Here is a 19,017-nt window from a genome sequence, read left to right as displayed (position 1 = left end):
AGACTCATCTACACGGATGGAGCCACTTTGCTCTCTGTTTAATGTGAAAGAGCAGAAGGTAAACAAGGGTGACTTTGTACCTGGCACTTAACCTTGGTTCCTATTCTTGGTTCCTATTCTTCCCTATCTAAAAGAGTCATTGGGAGGCCTTTATTATTATTATTATTATTATTTGCTGTACGCGGGCCTCTCACTGTTGTAGCCTCTCCCGTTGCGGAGCACAGGCTCCGGACGCGCAGGCTCAGCGGCCATGACTCACGGGCCCAGCCGCTCCGCGGCATGTGGGATCTTCCCGGACCGGGGCACGAACCCGTGTCCCCTGCATTGGCAGGCGGACTCTCAACCACTGCGCCACCAGGGAAGCCCCGGCCTTTATTATTTTTTTTAAAAAAACACTCAGAGTCTTATACAAATGTGGAGCGTTTTTGGTTTGGATAATCATTGAGTTGATTTTACTGAAAAAGAGAAAAATCTTATGTTGAGTATCTAGGAGCCCCACCTACTGTGAAAAGTAGCCATTGTTATGTTCCAAAAAATATTTCCTTGTATTCTTAACTCACATACACTAATTCAAGGTATTCAAGGTAATAGTCAGAGGCAATAATATGTGAATTGAAAGAGGAAGGCTGCAGTATGCATCTCTCGTTCAGGTCTGGGCAAGATGAAATTTAAAAGAATCTCTGCCACCATTTCCAAGTAGAGCCACATTCAGCACAGTGTGATAATCACAACTGTAGGATATCATTCCTAACAAGAACTCTCATTTTGTATCCAGGCCATCAAAGCTGGTTTCTTTGTTAAAAAAAAAAATACTCATCTGTACTATTTTTGAAATCAGTACTATATAATGCTGGTATCCCAAAAGACATGAACAGGATTTATCCACCCTTTAAGTTATTTGGGCTCTAAGCTGGACACATACAGATGCAACAATGACTTTTAAAAATGAGTCCTTAGAACTTCACATAAATAAATAAGACCTCATAAAAATAGTAGAGTAAAATAAAAGCACCCTATTGATCTGTAAACAGTTATCTACAATAACTAGAACACATTTTCCCCAGAGCTTTTGATTTGCTCTTATTTTTAAAGAGAACGTACTAGTGCTAAAAGGCTTTTCTGTCACAGTGTGTACTTCTTCATTTACGTGTTTTTCATCACTCTCAATTTGTATAAAATTTTAACAAGCTATCTAATTTTTTTTTTTTTTTGGCCACACGGCATGTGGGATCTTAGATCTCCGAGAACAGGGATCGAACCCGTGCCCCCTGCAGTGGAAGTGCAGAATCCTAACCGTTGGACCACCAGGGAATTCCCTAAACTGTCTAATTAAAAAAAATTTATTAAGTTCATTTAGTTTTTGCTGATTTATACTTTTATTTTTTTCATTTTAACTGTACTTTCCTTGCATTTCCTTACTTTGGTAGAGTGTTCCCTTGATTTTGTGCTCCAGTATATGGATAAAGCCGTTCTTAAACAAAACTTCAGACTTGGGATGGCACCTATCACCTTCTGTGATGTTAGACTATTCTGTGATTACTTTCCCCAATGCTTCTGTTCAAATAGGATTAAATAAGAACATGCATTAACACATGTGCACACTAAGAAAAAGGACTAATATCTCTATGCATATGTAAAATTCAAGGAGTGGGAGGGAGATGCAAGAGGGAGGGATATGGGGATATTATGTATACATATAGCTGATTCACTTTGTTATACAGCAGAAACTAACGCAACATTGTAAAGCAATTAAACTCCAATAAAGATGTTTAAAAAAATAAATACAAAAAAAATACAATAAAATTCAAGGAGTAAAAAGTAACGTGAAGAAGGTGCATCCACTGAGGTACTGTGGCAATTAAGCCCATCCTGTTAGGGAGAGGATCAAAGAACAAAGCAAACCATTAGCCCTAAAGGTACCAAATGTGCTCTGTGAAGTTCAGAGACAAGGAAACCAATTCAGTAAGTGTGTGGATAGTCAGCAACCTAAGAAGCACAGATAAATGCATCACTACTCTCTGATGCTAACCATGTTCACCCTTTTATTCCCATTTCTGATGTCTTCAATCTTTTTTTTTTAACATCTTTATTGGAGTATAATTGCTTTACAATGGTGTGTTAGTTTCTGCTTTATAACAAAGTGAATCAGCTATACATATACATATATCCCCATATCTCTTCCCTCTTGCATCTCCCTCCCTCCCACCCTCCCTATCCCACCCCTCTAGGTGGTCACAAAGCACCGAGCTGATCTCCCTGTGCTATGCAACTGCTTCCCACGAGCTATTTTACATTTGGTAGTGTATATATGTCCATGCCACTCTCTCACTTCGTCCCAGCTTACCCTTCCCCCTCCCTGTGTCCTCAAGTTCATTCTCTATATCTGCGTCTTTATTCCTGTCCTGCTCCTAGGTTCTTCAGAGCTTTTTTTTCTTTTTTTTCTTTTTTTAAGATTCCATATATATGTGTTAGCATACAGTATTTGTTTTTCTCATTCTGACTTACTTCACTCTGTATGACAGACTCTAGGTCCATCCACCTCACTACAAAACCCTCAATTTCGTTTCTTTTTATGGCTGAGTAATATTCCATTGTATATATGTGCCACATCTTCTTTATCCATTCACCTGTCGATGGACACTTAGGTTGCTTCTATGTCCTGGCTATTGTAAATAGAGCTGCAATGAACATTGTGGTACATGACTCTTTTTGAATTATGGTTTTCTCAGGGTATATGCCCAGTAGTGGGATTGCTGGGTCGTATGGTAGTTCTATTTTTAGTGTTTTAAGGAACCTCCATACTGTTCTCCATAGTGGCTGTATCAATTTACATTCCCACCAACAGCACAAGAGGGTTCCCTTTTCTCCACACCCTCTCCAGCATTTATTGTTTGTAGATTTTTAGATGATGGCCATTCTGACTGGTGTGAGGTGATACCTCATTGTAGTTTTGATTTGCATTTCTCTAATGTCAATCTGTTTTTTAAAGCATAGAAGTTAAATTCCATATCCACCACCATTTCCACTATCATTATCGCCACTACTACCACTAACATTGCCATCACCAACTCGCCTAGACTTTATATTAATACAAATACAAGATGCAAAAGTACCCCTTTGTCTTCAGGGAGACTAACTGCACTATCAGTCTTTTCCAGGGCAGTGAGTGAAAAGCAAACACCAGTGATTATGCCTGGGATGTCTTCCGAGAGCAAGAGTCACCGTTGCTAATTCCAAGAAAGCCCAGTTTGTTTCTTACCTATAGCACCACCTGCGCATGAGCTGTGGTTATGCTCACCTTTAGAGCTTGCTGCTTTTCCTAGACCAGCACTTTTCCCAAGTATATTCATGAAATTCTTGGGAAATGCCTACCAAAAATGATTGACTTTGGGAAATGCTGTATTCCATACTCCCTTCTTGAATATTCACAGGGCATTTAGCATATTAAAGATTCTTGCAATAAAGGAACTATCTTTGCTTAATTCAGCATTTCCTAAGTTTATTTGTCCATGTAGCCATTCCGTCTTCCCAGCCCTCTACAGACAACCTATGAACATCTCCCAGAACTAATACTTCCAGAGAGACACTCTGGGAAATACTTTTTGATTGATAAGGGATAGAATTAATTCAGATGAATATTACATCCTCCCCAAACTTGAAAACCCTAACTATTCTGCCCTAGGAAGAGGAGATAACACCACAACCAAATGAGTGTTGAAAAGGAAAGGATTTCTTGAAACTACAAGGTCTTCTGATCAAAGGTACACGTTCTACTTACCTAAGGAGATTCCCAAGATTGAAAAGAGCCCGGTTGTGCTGTGGATTTAGCTGGAGAGCCCTCTGATAGTACATCTTTGCCTCTGCTGTGTCTCTGGTCAGTGTTCCAAGGTTGTTCAGGGCACTTGCATGGCGCGGATACAACCTGAACAATTAGAAATATTAAGCCATGATTGTTCAAAAACTTCAAAGTTGGTCACAATTTGCTTGTTCTTCACACCCCACTCCTCGCCCCAGGTATGCCACAACAAAAATGAAACACTGAATTCTTCCTTTATTTTAATGGTATGTCTATGTCACATCTTAACAGTCAACCGTTTGTGCACCTGCAGGCAAATAAACATGGCAGGAAAGCAAGTAATTGACACATGATGGCATAATTAAATTACCCCCAAAGAGTGCAAAAATAAATAGTATGCAAATCTACCGGGGTTGAATAAATTTAGCTTGGAGCCTACAGTTACTTTCAACTTCCTTTGACTGAAAATCCTCATTGCCACCGGTGCTGACTTTCTGGCCTAGCGGGACTGCTGACTAGCTGCCTGTATAATGTCCACTATTTACACAAGATGTTGGGAGTTCCCTGGATGAGGGATCTTCATGAATATATTTGAATTGGAGCATCAGGAAAACCGCCATTATTGAGAAGGTGATACAAACGTCTCCCCATACAAATAAACTTTCTCCCTCAAACGGCTCTCCACCTTGACTCTCCTATTCCATTTTGTCTCATTTCCCCGCTACTGTTATTTGACACCACCTGCTCTGATAGTGGTTGGGAATGAAAATCCTGACAAACATATAAAAATTTCAAAAGGCACAATGACGTGAAAACAGCGATCCTAATGTTCAAAAAGCAAATGTAAAGGAGGACTGCGTACACATCAGCAAGGCAAATTTATGGTGATTAAGAAAGGAAGAGAATCGGTTTACTTCCTTAACTAGAAACTATGAGGAAGGCAAACCAGCCTGCTGCTGCACACACAGCTGAGTTGATTCTGCTGCGCTCAGAGCCGACACATTTAGTCGTCGAACAGGCTCACTCCATCTCTGTCACCCAGAGGATTTTGAATAAGCCTGTGGAGCTGGCTTTTAATGTAGGAAAGGCAAGATAATGCCCAAGTAATAAAAACAGGATCTGTACTTGTCAAGTCTCTTGACAATCAAATGCCATGCTTGCCCCCTCCCAGCCTGTTCTGTACCTTCTAAGAAGATCAATTTAATTTGGGGACAGAAGGGGTTCCTATTAAAAGGCCAAGGAAGACAAGCTGCATAGCTTTTTTTTTTTTAAATCTTTGCCTAACCCAGAGTTTCCTAAGCTTATTGGACCATGTAATCCTCCCTTCCTTACTGCCTTATAGCTCAGCTATTAGCATCCCTCAGTATTTTCAGGAAGACAATCTGTGTAATGCTCTTCCTGACTGATAAGGGATAGAATCAATTCAGATGAATGTTACGTCCTCCCAAGGCTTGAAAGCCCTAATTATTCACAATAATTCTGTAGGCTGTTGGGAGAGATACATTATGAGAGGAAGTTGGGAAAACACACACACACACAACGTGTTTGCTTCTTTCTAGTCACCTTTAATTAGCAAAGACAACCTGAGGGTACCTGGTACCAGTCCCTTAACACCCACCCTCACAGTTCCTGGGGTACACAAGTCCTTGGTGCTCTCTCATAGATGCATCTACAGGACATCAGAGCTAAGAGAAGATGCTCTCGTACCTGCCCACTCATTCCATGCCCGGAACAGCCTCCTGGGAAGCTGTGTCTAAGAATTACTTTGGGAATGGTTACAGAGAGCATATCACAGCCAGGACTTTAATTCTTCCAATTAAAAAAATATTTTGGATGTTGAGCAAAGCTCTCTGACTTCCAAAAGATTTAAGAGGGGGGTCCTGTGAACATGGTGAGAACAGTTCTTATTTTTTCTCTGATGACAAACAGCAAGAGAAAGCATCCTGGTGACCTCTGCCTTCCCAGAAGAGGCAATTTCTTAAAACTTGGTCTTTTCCTTATTTCTTTATAGGCTTTGGAGCCCTCAAAATAAATGTCTGAGGTGAAAGCACTAAATATGGGAAAGGACAGCCTAAATTCAATAAGAGCATCTACGACGGGCTCCCTGTCACGCAGTTGCCCTCTCCCGCTGCTTATCAGCCCACCTTTTTGGACTTTATCACCATCCCACTGCCATTTAAAGAAACGGCATGGGGACTTCCCTGGTGGCACAGTGGTTAAGAATTCGCCTGCCAATGGAGGGGACACGGCGTCAACCCCTGGTCCGGGAAGATACCACATGCCGCGGAGCAACTAAGCCCGTGCGCCACAACTACTGAAGCCCACGCTCCACAACTACTGAAGCCTGTGTGCCTAGAGCCCGTGCTCCACAACAAGAGAAGCCAACGCAACGAGAAGCCCGCGCACCGCAACGAAGAGTAGCCCCTGCTCACCGCAACTAGAGAAAGCCCGCGCGCAGCGACGAAGACCCAACGCCGCCCAAAATAAAGAAATAAATAAATTTAAAGGAATGCATGTATTGATATAATACTTTCTAAGTTCACTGACTACAAAAATTTTTCTCTCTCTTTTTTTGTCAAACCAGAAACAGAACATAAGTTCACAATGAACTCTCAAAAACAGAAACAAGCAGTGAGAAGGGAAGTAAAGAGAAACAAATATAAATACTACGAGGGAAAAAAAGGTCTTTAGCATGCCTTGTGCTCCAAGCTTAGGACAGGGCTTTGTGGTCGGGCACTGGCAGCGAAGAGGCTTTGTGTTAACAGAGTCCCAACCTGTCCAGGAAGGGGATTGCTGACATCTATAGTGATTTACTGAATCTATTGCCACTCACAGCCCTCCACCTGGAAAACGTGTCATATTGTTTACTCCTGGTAATAGTAAAGGTCTGCTAGCAACAGCCCCTCCCTCTGGGCATCTGATTAAGTTCACCTAATCATGAGCAAGCATTACATTATTTATGAAACAAAGCTGAATTTCATAAAAAAGATTCTTTAAGCAGGTCAAGAAAAAATTATCACTTTTAATTTTGATTTTTACATAGATGTAGACATTTTCTTAAAACATATACTCTTCTCTTGTTTACTGAAGACCTATGCAAGGACGAAACTTATTTTTGTGCGTTTACTTTTTAAATAAACTTGTTTAAATGAGCTTGGGTCTAATTCAACCCTGAGGGCTCCAAGAGGGGAATTCTCTATTAGAAAGATGAATAATTTAAGAGATGTCTATGTTACTACATCAATTGTCAGGATCAATTAAGTGTGTCTTGATTTTGACGCCTACGGGTACGTTTTACAAAAGTTCTGGTAGTGATTATTCCCTTCCTCATGTAAAGAACCTTGACAAAATCTTCACTGAAAGGGAGAAGAGTGGTAATTTTCAGGGCTGTTTTTTTTTTTTGTTTGTTTGTTTTTGCGGTACGCGGGCCTCTCACTGTTGTGGCCTCTCCCGTTGCGGAGCACAGGCTCCGGACGCGCAGGCTCAGCGGCCGTGGCTCACGGGCCCAGCTGCTCCGTGGCATGTGGGATCTTCCCAGACCGGGGCACGAACCCATGTCCCCTGCATCGGCAGGCTGACTCTCAACCACTGCGCCACCAGGGAAGCCCCAGGCCTGTTTTTTTAAGACCACTGTGAACAGCCACTGGATTTTCTTTCTCAGTCTTACTCAACATTTATATTGTATATGGGGGCTCTCTCACTATTTCCTTATTATTATGTTTTAAAATTTCACTGAGTTAAATTTTTAAAATTTATTATAGGGAAAATGTATAATATCGTCAAATAGTTCTGGGGTATAAGAAAGTTTATTCTTTCTCTTTAAAAAAGAAATCTAGGCATAGAGATATAATTCTATGAGCTGAAGAGAATATTTTTCAAGTACTGTATGATTTATATTCTCAATTTATATTCTCTATGATTTATATTCCCATTTGAGCATTGAAGGGCTTCTTACTTTTTATCTGGTGGCCTTTCCTTAAGCAGAATTAATAAAGTAGGTAGTTAAGGACATTATTATTCTCCTCCATTCCCAGGCAACTTATCTCTGAAGCATGAATATCAGCAACATGTTAACAGGAAATCATCACTGTGAGGGAACAGTTGCCTAAGTGAAAAACAGAAGGCAGGAGCAAAAGAAAATGGGTCTAAAAAAACCTAGCATGTATTAGTGATACTTTACATTTTAGAGTGCTTTCCTATATACTATCTCATTTAACCTTCTAATTCTTCAAGTAGAATTATTGTACTATTTTAAAGTTGAGGAATGGGAGGATGGGAGAAATTAAAGAAAAAATAAATTACTTTTTTAAAAAAAGAAATATTTTCAGGAGTTGTGTTCTTAAGTGTTAAAAGTCAGATGGTTCCTGTAAATCTATTTATTTTCCCAAACAATCCATGAGTCATTCCACCTTCAGCAAATAAATATACTGCTATCAATTAGACCTTCCATTCAGAATAATTTCCCTTTCTATCCTTGGGCCAGTCCATTCAGCTATGATCCTATACAAACTACTTCTCAGGGACAGAAGTGAAATAAAGTCAATACTCAGGAAACGTGGCTGAGATTCTTCTTCGCTGGGAAAACTTGTCTCCTGCCATACAAAGTACTCATGGTATCTCTAAAAAGCACAGTATCATGGGAAGCTATTTGGAACTAACAACATCCAGTAAGTGTTTAAGGCACAGATACATGCTCTCCCATCTACTGTTCTTAAGCTTCAATCTCAACTAAAGATCCATAGAGATAAGATATATATGACTAAAGTTTAGTTTTATATTTTATTCAGTCATTTACTTTAAATTTTGTACAATCTGTTCAAAAGTTAAGAATTCTATTACTTTTTCATTATTAGAGTACCTTCTAAGGCATTTCATTGTTCAAGCAAGACTGTATGTATCATGTGCTCCCCTTTGCAATTTCCTTTCAGAATATACACACCCTGATTTATTTACCTGATTTTCATTCCACACATTAATTTATTTGAGGTGAAGTATGCTAAGGTCAGATGTTTATTTTCTATTTTTTCTATTTCCTGTTGAGAAAAAAAAGAATCCAAAAGAAAAACATGACTGGGAAAAAATTTCAACCATGAGATCCAAATTTCACAGAACTAAAAAATACCCAAAGTCAACTTCATTTCAGGAGTCAGCAGCAGCCGCAGCATATTTTCATTCATTCTAGTCCCTGCCATTTCTCAAGTGCCTGATTTTAAAATTTGAATCATCATGTCATTAAAGTGCACCAGAATTCTTTAATTGTCTGAAATCGCCATTAACACCCAGCAGCAAGTCTTGCCACTTTATTTTGGTACCGTACTCCTTCCCATCCATTAGACAGTCTTGGAAAAAAACCTCAAATGCAATTTAGGGAAGTATGACACACTCCAGTGAGGGGCCAACTAAATTATCTGATCTCTCACAATGGATGACCTCTAGTAGAGATCCAGGAGGACTCTGCCCAATTGATTTTTCAAAACAATTTAGAGTAAAACCATGCCCTCAGGAAATGACTCACTTTAAGTGGCTGAATTTTCCTGATTCCTGAGAATTTTCCTCTGGAGGTTGGGAAATGTATTGAATTAAATACTTCCTTGCACTTTTTTTTTTTTTTTTTGCGTATGCGGGCCTCTCACTGTTGTGGCCTCTCCCGTTGCGGAGCACAGGCTCCGGACGCACAGGCTCAGCGGCCATGGCTCACGGGCCTAGCCGCTCCACGGCATGTGGGATCTTCCCGGACCGGGGCACCCGTGTCCCCTGCATCGGCAGGTGGACTCTCAACCACTGCGCCACCAGGGAAGCCCCTTCCTTGCTCTTTTAAATAGAAAATAGTGAACATATTTTACCTTTTCTCAAGGGCTTGGGGTGACCATGGTGAACTTTGGTTTTTGCAGCAGATGAATGGGAAATTACTTTGGTGGAGTGGAAATATAACTGTGATTGGAGTCAGAAGCCATGGGTGACTTTCTTGCTGTGTGATTTTGAACTTATGTCTGTGTTTTAGTTGCTCTCTCTATAACAATAAGGTCCATAACATATTAATCCTCTGTGTGAACAAATAGGATGGTGGATATAAGATGTCCACCCTCATACCTGATACACTCCATACATTTGATGTTCTGGGGTTGGCTACAGGACCTCTGGGTGGGTGTACTTGGCTCTCTCCACAGCCCTAATGAACCCATGCCAGCAGGAAGCTGCCAGCTCTCTTTTCATGTGGATTTCTCATCCTCCAAAAAATCATTCTCCTCACTGCTAAGGCCTCTGACTTGCTTCCATCAGTCAAAATAACCTCCATTATTTCTTCATCACTAACCCAATGCACACTCAGGTTGTCTTGTATCCATCCGTTTGTCCCACACCGCAGGTGCTCAGCTGTGAAGGACATTTGGCCTTCTTCATTTTAAGAATGTAGGAATGTTCCTTGTCAAGCACTCACTCCAACAAAGTCTGTCAATCTTTCATCATCTGAAGCAAATGATCCCCACAGGCACCAGAGCAATTTCCTCCAAGCCTTTCCGATACGCTCAACACCAAACGGAATTCCCGACACGCACAATTTTAAGAGCTACATCCAAGGTTGTAAGGAGATTCAAAGTCTTATGTGACAGATCAATGTGCTCATAGAATCTTTATTGTAATAACACTTCGCAGCATGGATAGCACTCTGGCTGTTAGATTGACTTAGAAAAAAAAGACAGTGGTGGGTAGGAAGGGTGTGTCCATGTCTGCAGTTAATAAGTGCCAACCAAGGACATCATGAGGGGTGGGGAGGGAAAGGCGTGTGTATCCTGAAGATCCACCTCAGGAATTGGGGGTCACCACTGGCATGTAATGGGAATGGGCAGTAGCTAGGGGTGTTAAATGTGTGTAAGCATATTAGAGGGTGGAAACTGCAGTGGAGAAAAATGAAGCGAAGCAGAGGAACAGGGTATGATGGGGTTGGCAGGGAGACCAGGGTAGGCCTCGCAGACAAGATGACATCACCTGAAGAGTCCTGAAGGGAGGCAGGGAAGCAGCCATTTAGAGAAGGAGGGGAAGTGTTCTGGGAAGAAGGAAGGACAAATACAGAGTCTCTGTAAGAGGTGTGAATGAAAAATGTTCCCTGCCAGTATCAGTAAACAAAGGATGTTGCAGCCATCTAGCCATCACATTACAGCCACCCAGATGGTGAGCCCTGAGGGAACTCAGGATAGAAACAGGATGCCCACCATCTAGGAGTCGGCAGCTGCAGCCACCCCCAATGGTGCACCCCAAGGAGACTCAGGAAGAGAAAGCACAGGATACTGGCCCCAGATAGCTCAGGTGCATATCAAAGGAGTGATTTCAGTGAGCCCAGACTCTTGCATCTTCCCACACACAGAAAAGCACTAAATTCCTTAACCTGAGATAACTGGTTTTCTTTGATTAACAGTAATCTTTTGATGTTCTGACTACCTGGTCTGTGTTGCAAAAACCCTTATACATCCTGGATCCGCCCACTTGCTTCTTCGGAGCAGTCTCTCAGAGTTATCTGAGATGCTGTGTCTTGGGCTTAAGTTCTCAGTTTTGTCCCCGGAATAAAATGTAACTCTCAACTTTTAGGTCATGCATTTTTTTTTCCAATTGCCATAAGAATGTGACGACTGGTGTGTGCCTGGAGCCCCGTCTGGCTGGAGCTGAGACAGCAAGAGGTGTAGTAGGAGGTAAGGTCTGAGAGGCAGCGGGACCAGACGGTGCAGGACGTGGAGACCACTGCACGGGGCCCTGATTCTCAGAGCAAGCAGAACGTTCTGAGCACAGGATTACTATGAACTTCCCTGTGGCTGCTGGGTTGAGAACAGACTGAAGGAGGGGAGGAAGGGGAAGTGAAAATGGGGGAAACCAGAGAACACTGCAGTAATCCAGGTGAGAGATGATGGGCAGTGGAGGTGGAGAGAAGTGGTCCGATTGGGGGTGTATTAATAACATTCACCGAGTTTATCATGGCCAGGTATTCAGACACTGCTTTACACCTTGTATGTGAATTATTCCAGCCCTATGAGGTAGGTAACACCACTCTTCTCATTTTAACAAAAAAATCTAAATGATATTCTGTTGAACTGTCATATTTACTTATATAAGAAATCATCAATTAAGCCAGTGTAGTGGGTGCTGTCTTATACCACCCAGATACCCCTCAAGTGTGAGCACTTGACAGCTCACAGCTGAGTTCTTCTCTGGGCATTGCTTTACCCGAGGCTACTCTTCTCTGCCTGGGGCCAGTGATTGGTTGATAGCGGGTATAAAGGTTCCATCTCTTTCATGACAACTCTGAGGGGCCACCCCATCTCCAGAGCTCCCTAAGGGCTCCTCTGAGCCCCTGCGAATGCACTGTATCTCTCCTTCCCCCTCTGCCCATCTTGCTTCCCTGGCGTTCCAGAGAGCACTCCTTAATGAACTTCCTGCTTGCTAATCTCTGCCTTGGATTTTGTTTCCTGGGGAACCGCAGTGAGGTTTTGAAGTGAAATGGTGGTTTAAGGCAGAAAAAAGAGAGAGCAGATGTTTTTGAATATAAATTATAGAACTTTCATTTTGAAATATAGTCCGTAAGTATGGCCACAATATGACTAAAATTCTAGTTTTCTAAATGAATTTCTAAATCAATTTCTTGGATTTAGTGAAAAAAGCTGCTAAACTGAATTAACACAAAATATACATAGTGAGAATATAATTTCATCAACAAAACGGAACAAACATGATTTCAATTGTGCTACCGGAAAACATATTTAGACATTTATAAATAAAAGTACCACACCAACGGAAGAACCCCTCTCCACTTGTTAAACTTGGTTAACAAATGGTATTGGAATTTTCGGTCTTTCCAGAAATATATGGCAGCTGGTATCTAAGGCCACCTGTAGTCATGAGAGTTATTTTAAATGTTCATTCAAAATAGCCTGGGTAAAGAAGGACTTCTTAAATAATCATTAAATCCTGATTAAAAAAAAGTTCAAACTCTACCAGTTTTATAGACAACATTTTTCAAAGGAATTATAATGATCTTATTGATATACTCAGGACATCAATGAGCAGTGGGTTCATTAGACATAGTTAGATTTTTTTACATTCTAACAATATGGCTTTCTTCAATAATCATTGTCTTATTACTTTCTTCTCCCACATACACTTCTTATAGTCTAATGGAGTCTCTTTGTAGACTTCCAGTTATCCACACAGGAGGGAATACAAAGAATGAGAGCAGTGGGTACCGTTATCATGAAAAGTCTCTATTTTATGCATTAAAAAATTCCAATCAGAAAGATTTTAGCTTCTCCTTTCCCACGAGTTAGCCAATTAAATATCAATTGTAGACTTCTTTTGTACAGGAGTTTTAAAAGTACATTTCTTTCCTTTTAGTTATACCAATAAGAAGAGCCTGGTCAGGGACTTCAACCGCCCCCATGAACACAGTTTTCTTTCCCTTCAGATTTCCTATTTAAAACATCAACAGCAGATACATTAGGAGTGGACAAGGCCCCTCTAAGGATACCAAGGCTGCCCAAACACACCTGACTTCCCTCAGGGCAGGGTAATGCATCTCCTACTCAATAGGACTTATGGGAGGGGGGACACCTTAGATGATTTCTGTGTATTTCATGTGAAACCATACCTGTGAAAAGAAAATAGCTATCTGGGTGACTGAGGATCACAGCCCTTTTATAAGGATGAAATCCTGCATGTGGCTGATATCCAACCACCAGGGGCGCATCAGCTAGTCTAGGTATGACAGGGGCTTACTGTAGAGGCTGGAGGGAAAAGGACATCTAAGTGAACAAATGTTCAGTGAAACATGGGGCATTTTCCTGCTGACAGTGAAGAGACTTTGTTGATCCACCTGAACAAAGGTGAACTCTATTCTCATTCCCAGGTTCAGGGTTTTTGATGACCAGCCCGTATTAACCAACCAGTAATTGAGCCTTGCAAGAAATCTAATTATAAGATGAAAAACAATTTCCATGAGACTCTATCACCTATAATGAAGACTCTTTTAAAAGTCTCTTAATTGTGTCATCAGATTTGCAGATGTTCTCTGTTCTCTGTAAAACATATTGGTGGATGCCTATAACATAATAAACCTTCTCTATAAGCCTGGGCCCTTCTGCTCCCTTAAGTTAAGCTACATGACTGCTAAGAGCCAGTTGTTCTTATTAACAGATTTATTCTAGTTGTTTATTGCAATTGCACAATATAATGAAATACCCTGCAAACTGATAAAACATAAAAGTAAAAAACAGAGTTGTGATTTTTATGAAAACTAAAAAATACTCTGGAAATACTCAAAAAAGGGAAGTCACTCAAAAAAATTGCCGTTGAATTCGATGTAAGATTAATTGTAAAAGGCTGGAGGAGAAAAACCAGAAAAATCTCAGATAGCCTGTACATTTTGATTCCACTTTAAAAATGATCACGATAGAAATGAACTGTGGTTGTATTTTTTGCAGATTCTAATCAGTAGACTCTTACTCAAAGAAAAAACTTGGTTTGACATTAGAAGACTTGGTGAATGGACATACACGTAAAATTTTAGGGTACAATAAAACATTCAAGAGTGCACATGATTTGTTTTATGATTCTTCACTTTTAACTGACTTTTTAAGGTAATCAACAAGCTACCGGCCAAGTACACATTCAATATCTTCTGCACTTTATTTGAGCAGGGCCACTATCTTTTCTTTTGGGCTTACTGAATGAGTCATTTCATGGGAGTTTCTGTATAGGAAGAGCTGAATGGCTGGGTGGATTTTCTGTTAGGGAACCATTGACCGAAACCGCCCACCCTGGCCAGGCACGTTAATAAGTGCTTGCATGAGTTGTCTCACAACAGGAGGTCCCGATAAGGAACACAGTGCTGCCACCAAAAACTAACCAGGAGAATTCAGGAGGGGCCGAAAGGAGGGAGGGAGGAGATGCCATAGTATGTCCTGCCCACATCCCAGAAACCCTCATGCTAGAATCCACCTTGGCTGAGAGAGACGCACACCACCTGGAAGGACCCTGAGTCAGACCAAATGTGGGCACAAACAAGATGATTGGCCAGAGACAACCTGGAAAGCTAACCCATTACCATAAAACCTAAGACTGCGAGCCACATGGCAGAGCAGTTCTCTTGGGTTCCCTTACCCTGCTGCTCTCTGCCTGGGCGCCCCTTCCCAATAAAGTTTTTTACTTTGTCAGCACGTGTGTCTCCTCGGGCTATTCATTTCTGGGTGTTAGACAAGAGCCCACTTCCGGACCTGGGAAGGGGCCCCTCTTCCAGTAACATTTCTACTCCCATCATACGCGTTGAAAATAGTAGAAACCTTGTCGAGAGTAACTCAATGGTCAGAAAGCTGTGAAGGCATATGGTAGCTCCACCAGTGGTGTTCTGATTTTCCAGCATAAACAATCCCAAACTTTTAACACCCCATTAGGTATAAATATGAGAGCCACTCCTCACAGAAAGGAAAGCTTACATTTGTGTTTATGGAGGATTTAAGGAAAGTATTCTGACAACTTTCTTTGATGATTTGGGTCTTAATCTGACTCTGTATCCTCAGCTGCAGCATTTTTCAGGGGAGATCTCCCTTGTACTACAGAAATATAATACCTGAGGTGCACCAAAATGGAGAAGTCAGTCAGTGGTATTTTTACATTTAAAAAATAGAATAAAGTTAAAAAGCAGAAGAATATTCGTGTCATATATAATTACCAATTTAATACAGTGTTATTTTTAGAACTGTAAGCCAGCCAAAAAGATATCGGTATAGATACAACCCTAATGACCAATATCACCATTGCCTTTGGAACCTATACAGTCATTACAACAGGAATGAATAACTGTTGGGGCTGATTTCAGATAATACCACCTTTAATCCTGCATTTCCCTAATCATTCTCTTTATTACTGTTGCAGACGTGGAAAACATCAAGATACACCAAAGGTGAAGTAGGGTGGAGCAGTTGGGAGGGGAGGAATCCCTGTGTTAGCAACCTCCACAGAGAAGGAGTTATATTTAAGGAAGGGCAGTCTTCCAGTCATCTAGGATAAATAATCATCAAAATGATGAATAGTCCCAGTATTTTCCTTTTCTAACACAAAGAGTGACAATTTACTTAAATTAAAAAAACAAAAAACAAAAAACACCACATCCATTGAAATTTCACCATGGAGGTATCCATAACAAAAATGATGATACTTTAAATCAGAAATATTTTGAGCCTGGTCTGAGATGATGAAATATTTCACTAATTACTATGTAGTATATTCTTAGCTTTAACTGTCTTTACCCCATTTCTCAAGGACAAGTTTCTTCCACAAGGACAGTTGCTGAAGCAAACATTTACTTTTATTGACGGTGGAAGTCCCAACCAGCTACTGTAATTTTGTAAGGTCAGCTGGCGGAGAGTTTTGCTTAATTTACACCTTTTCCCCAAGCTGTACCTTAAGGTCTGCCTTATTTTTCTGTTTGAACTTCACAGAAAATAGTCTGTTCGAATGAAACAAATTTTAAAAGATACTGATATACTTCCCTCCAACCAATATTTTTCAGGCAAACTTACTGCTCTTTTCTTCCCTTTAAGAATGCCATCTAAAATCATGAAACGCTAATTAATTATTAAAGCCCAAACACGCTTTATTTGCTTAAATGTCCCTTGAAGGAACATGCCTTTTTAAAAAAATTTTTATTTTATATTGAGAATAGTTGATTAACTATGTTGGGTTAGTTTCAGGAGTACAGAAAAGTGATTCAGTTATACATATACAGATATCTATTCTTTTTCAAATTCTTTTTCCATTTAGGTTATTACAGAATATTGAGCAGAGTTCCCTGTGCTATGCAATTGGTCCTTGTTGGTTATCCATTTTAAATATAGCTGTGTGTACATGTCAATCCCAAACTCCCAATCTATCCTTCCCCTCCAACCTTCCCCGTTGGTAACGATAAGTTTATTGCCTAGGTCTGTGAGTCTGTTTCTGTTTTGTAAATATGTTCATTTGTATCATTTTTGGGGGGGTCCGGGGGGGAACATGCCTTTTTAAAAATAACATTTCCTCATTTCAAAAATAATACATGCTCATCGTGGAACTCTGAAGCACAGTAGAAAGTATAAAGAAAAAAATTAAACCATAATCTCAACAACCAGAGATAAGCACTGGAAATATCTGCATAAACTGGCTTGCAGTGAAGAATATGATTCTTTATTAAATCTTTTTTTTTTTTTTTTGCGGTACACGGGACTCTCACTGTTGTAGCCTCTCCCGCTGCGGAGAACAGGCTCCGGACGCGCAGGCCCAGCGGCCATGGCTCACGGGCCCAGCCGCTCCGCGGCATGTGGAATCTTCCCCGACTGGGTCATGAACCCGTGTCCCCTGCATCGGCAGGCAGACTCTCAACCACTGCACCACCAGGGAAGCCCCTTTATTAAATCTTTAAAAATGTCTTCTATTTCTTAATAAAAACTTCTTTCCTCAATAAAAATCTTTGTTACAATTATTCCTCTTGAATTTATATTTCTTGTTATCTTTGGAAAAGTATTTAGCAGGGAACTTGATGTGTACAGTTTAAAATTTTTACCATACTGAATACTAAACAACAGGTCCTAAAGTCTAAAAGATTTGATTGATGAACAACGTACTTAGGTAGAACACTGTTCAAAAGGATAACTTTAAAAATTAGGTCAGTTACTTTAAGGATGACAATTTCAAACTAAGCTTTGAGACAATCCTTAGAGGGAACTTCAGTGAAATGTATGATTTGTTTGGTACACATATTTTAGAGCATGTCCCAAAGTGAAACAGTAACCGAAAATTCAGCCAAATGTGGGACATACTGCAGAGGCATGGAAACCTCTTTGAAAAACTCCTGTGAGCTTCACATTATTCAATAAAGGAGAGGATTTGCCCACATTGGGAGATTCCAAGGCTGTGTTTGCTTATCACGCCTCCACACGTTTCAGGTTAAATACATTTACTATCTGGGATCTCTCAGGGAAGACTACCTTGAAAGTCAGAGTTGCAATTTAAAAGAGTACCTAAGAGCAATGCAGACAGCTGCTGGTAACGCAGACCTTAAATTTGAATTTCCCTTAAAAGTCATCTCTAAAGCCATGTTTGGTATATTCTCTTTCAGTGGATGAGTATAAGGAGAGTGTCAGGGCTGTTCATATTTTAAATGAAAAAAAAATTTTAAAACATTAGGAAAGCATATACTGTATATATATATTTATGTATATACATACCTTATTAACATATTCCCAATACGGTAGTCAAGTGTCTCCTCATTTTCCTTCTCTTTAATACAATTATCAGAGTATTTTATTTTATACTCCAATGTCTTTATAGAAACCCTCTTAGATATTTATGTAAATAGGGAAGCCTAAATTGGGAGGAATTCACTGGAGTAAATATCCTGAGAACTTACGAGTATGTTTTTGACAACCAACTCTTATTGGTCTGTATATGTGTATTCAACTGTGTCACTTCACTGCATAATGTGTAGCAATGGAAATTTTTACAAGAAAACACTAAAAGTTAAAAGCAAGGTAGACTTAGACTCAAACACTGAGCCCAAAGACTTGGAGTCCCAGATCTATACCATCTCCAAGGAGATGTTCACTGTCAAGAGAAACAAACAACCCCCCAAATACTGGGAGGGGTGAGTGAAATAAACAAGGGCCTAAGAAACACAACAGCCGACACCCATCTGCTGCTTACTTGAGGGCCGTTCTGTAGTGGTAGATGGCTTCCCTGTTCCGACCCTGGTCCTTCAGGAAATTGGCGTAGTTGTAGTGAACCTTGGCATTGTGGGGCAGAGTCTGAACTCCAGACCTAAAAATTAATAAATTTTAAAAAAATGAGTAACAAAGAGTACTGCTTAAGAATGTTGTCAGTTTCTTTCATGTTTTACTCACAGTTTCATGAACCTGTATTTGAAATGTCCATTGCATCCATCAAGGCCAAGTCTTCCAAAATTTGTGGATTATATGAGTTACTAAACATGTTTCTGTGGAAAACAGTGAAGGCTGTGCACAACTGTGCACAACTAAACAAACACGCTGACTGCACATGAAGCAGAGGTGGCAGGATGTGGTAAGAGATGAGTCTTTGGGGGAACAACCCAGCATGCTCAGGTTAATTCAGTTTTTTCCCTCCTTCCTTCATTTATAGCCTTCCTTTTTAAAAAAAAAAATTGAGATTGTCTATAAAAATAAATCATTACAAGA

General features: G+C 40.4%; 1 protein-coding gene across 4 annotated transcripts in view; it reads right to left on the bottom strand.

The window, feature by feature from the left end:
• The window catches only part of TMTC1 (transmembrane O-mannosyltransferase targeting cadherins 1), a 263,380-nt gene that overhangs the window by 51,679 nt on the left and 192,684 nt on the right, over positions 1 to 19,017 (bottom strand). For 3 of the 4 annotated variants that reach the window (XM_030830461.2, XM_060306112.1, XM_060306113.1), the window contains 2 exons: positions 18,509 to 18,622; positions 3,779 to 3,922 (listed from right to left, as the gene is read on the bottom strand). In XM_030830461.2, coding sequence (XP_030686321.1) covers positions 3,779 to 3,922; positions 18,509 to 18,622 — 258 coding nt within the window. The remainder of the gene's footprint in view (positions 1 to 3,778; positions 3,923 to 18,508; positions 18,623 to 19,017) is intronic. The other variant, XM_060306111.1, reaches the window with a different exon arrangement.

Source organism: Globicephala melas, chromosome 10 (genome assembly GCF_963455315.2).
Source record: "Globicephala melas chromosome 10, mGloMel1.2, whole genome shotgun sequence".
NCBI lineage: Eukaryota > Metazoa > Chordata > Mammalia > Artiodactyla > Delphinidae > Globicephala > Globicephala melas.
This window is presented reverse-complemented; position numbering and strand designations above follow the sequence as displayed.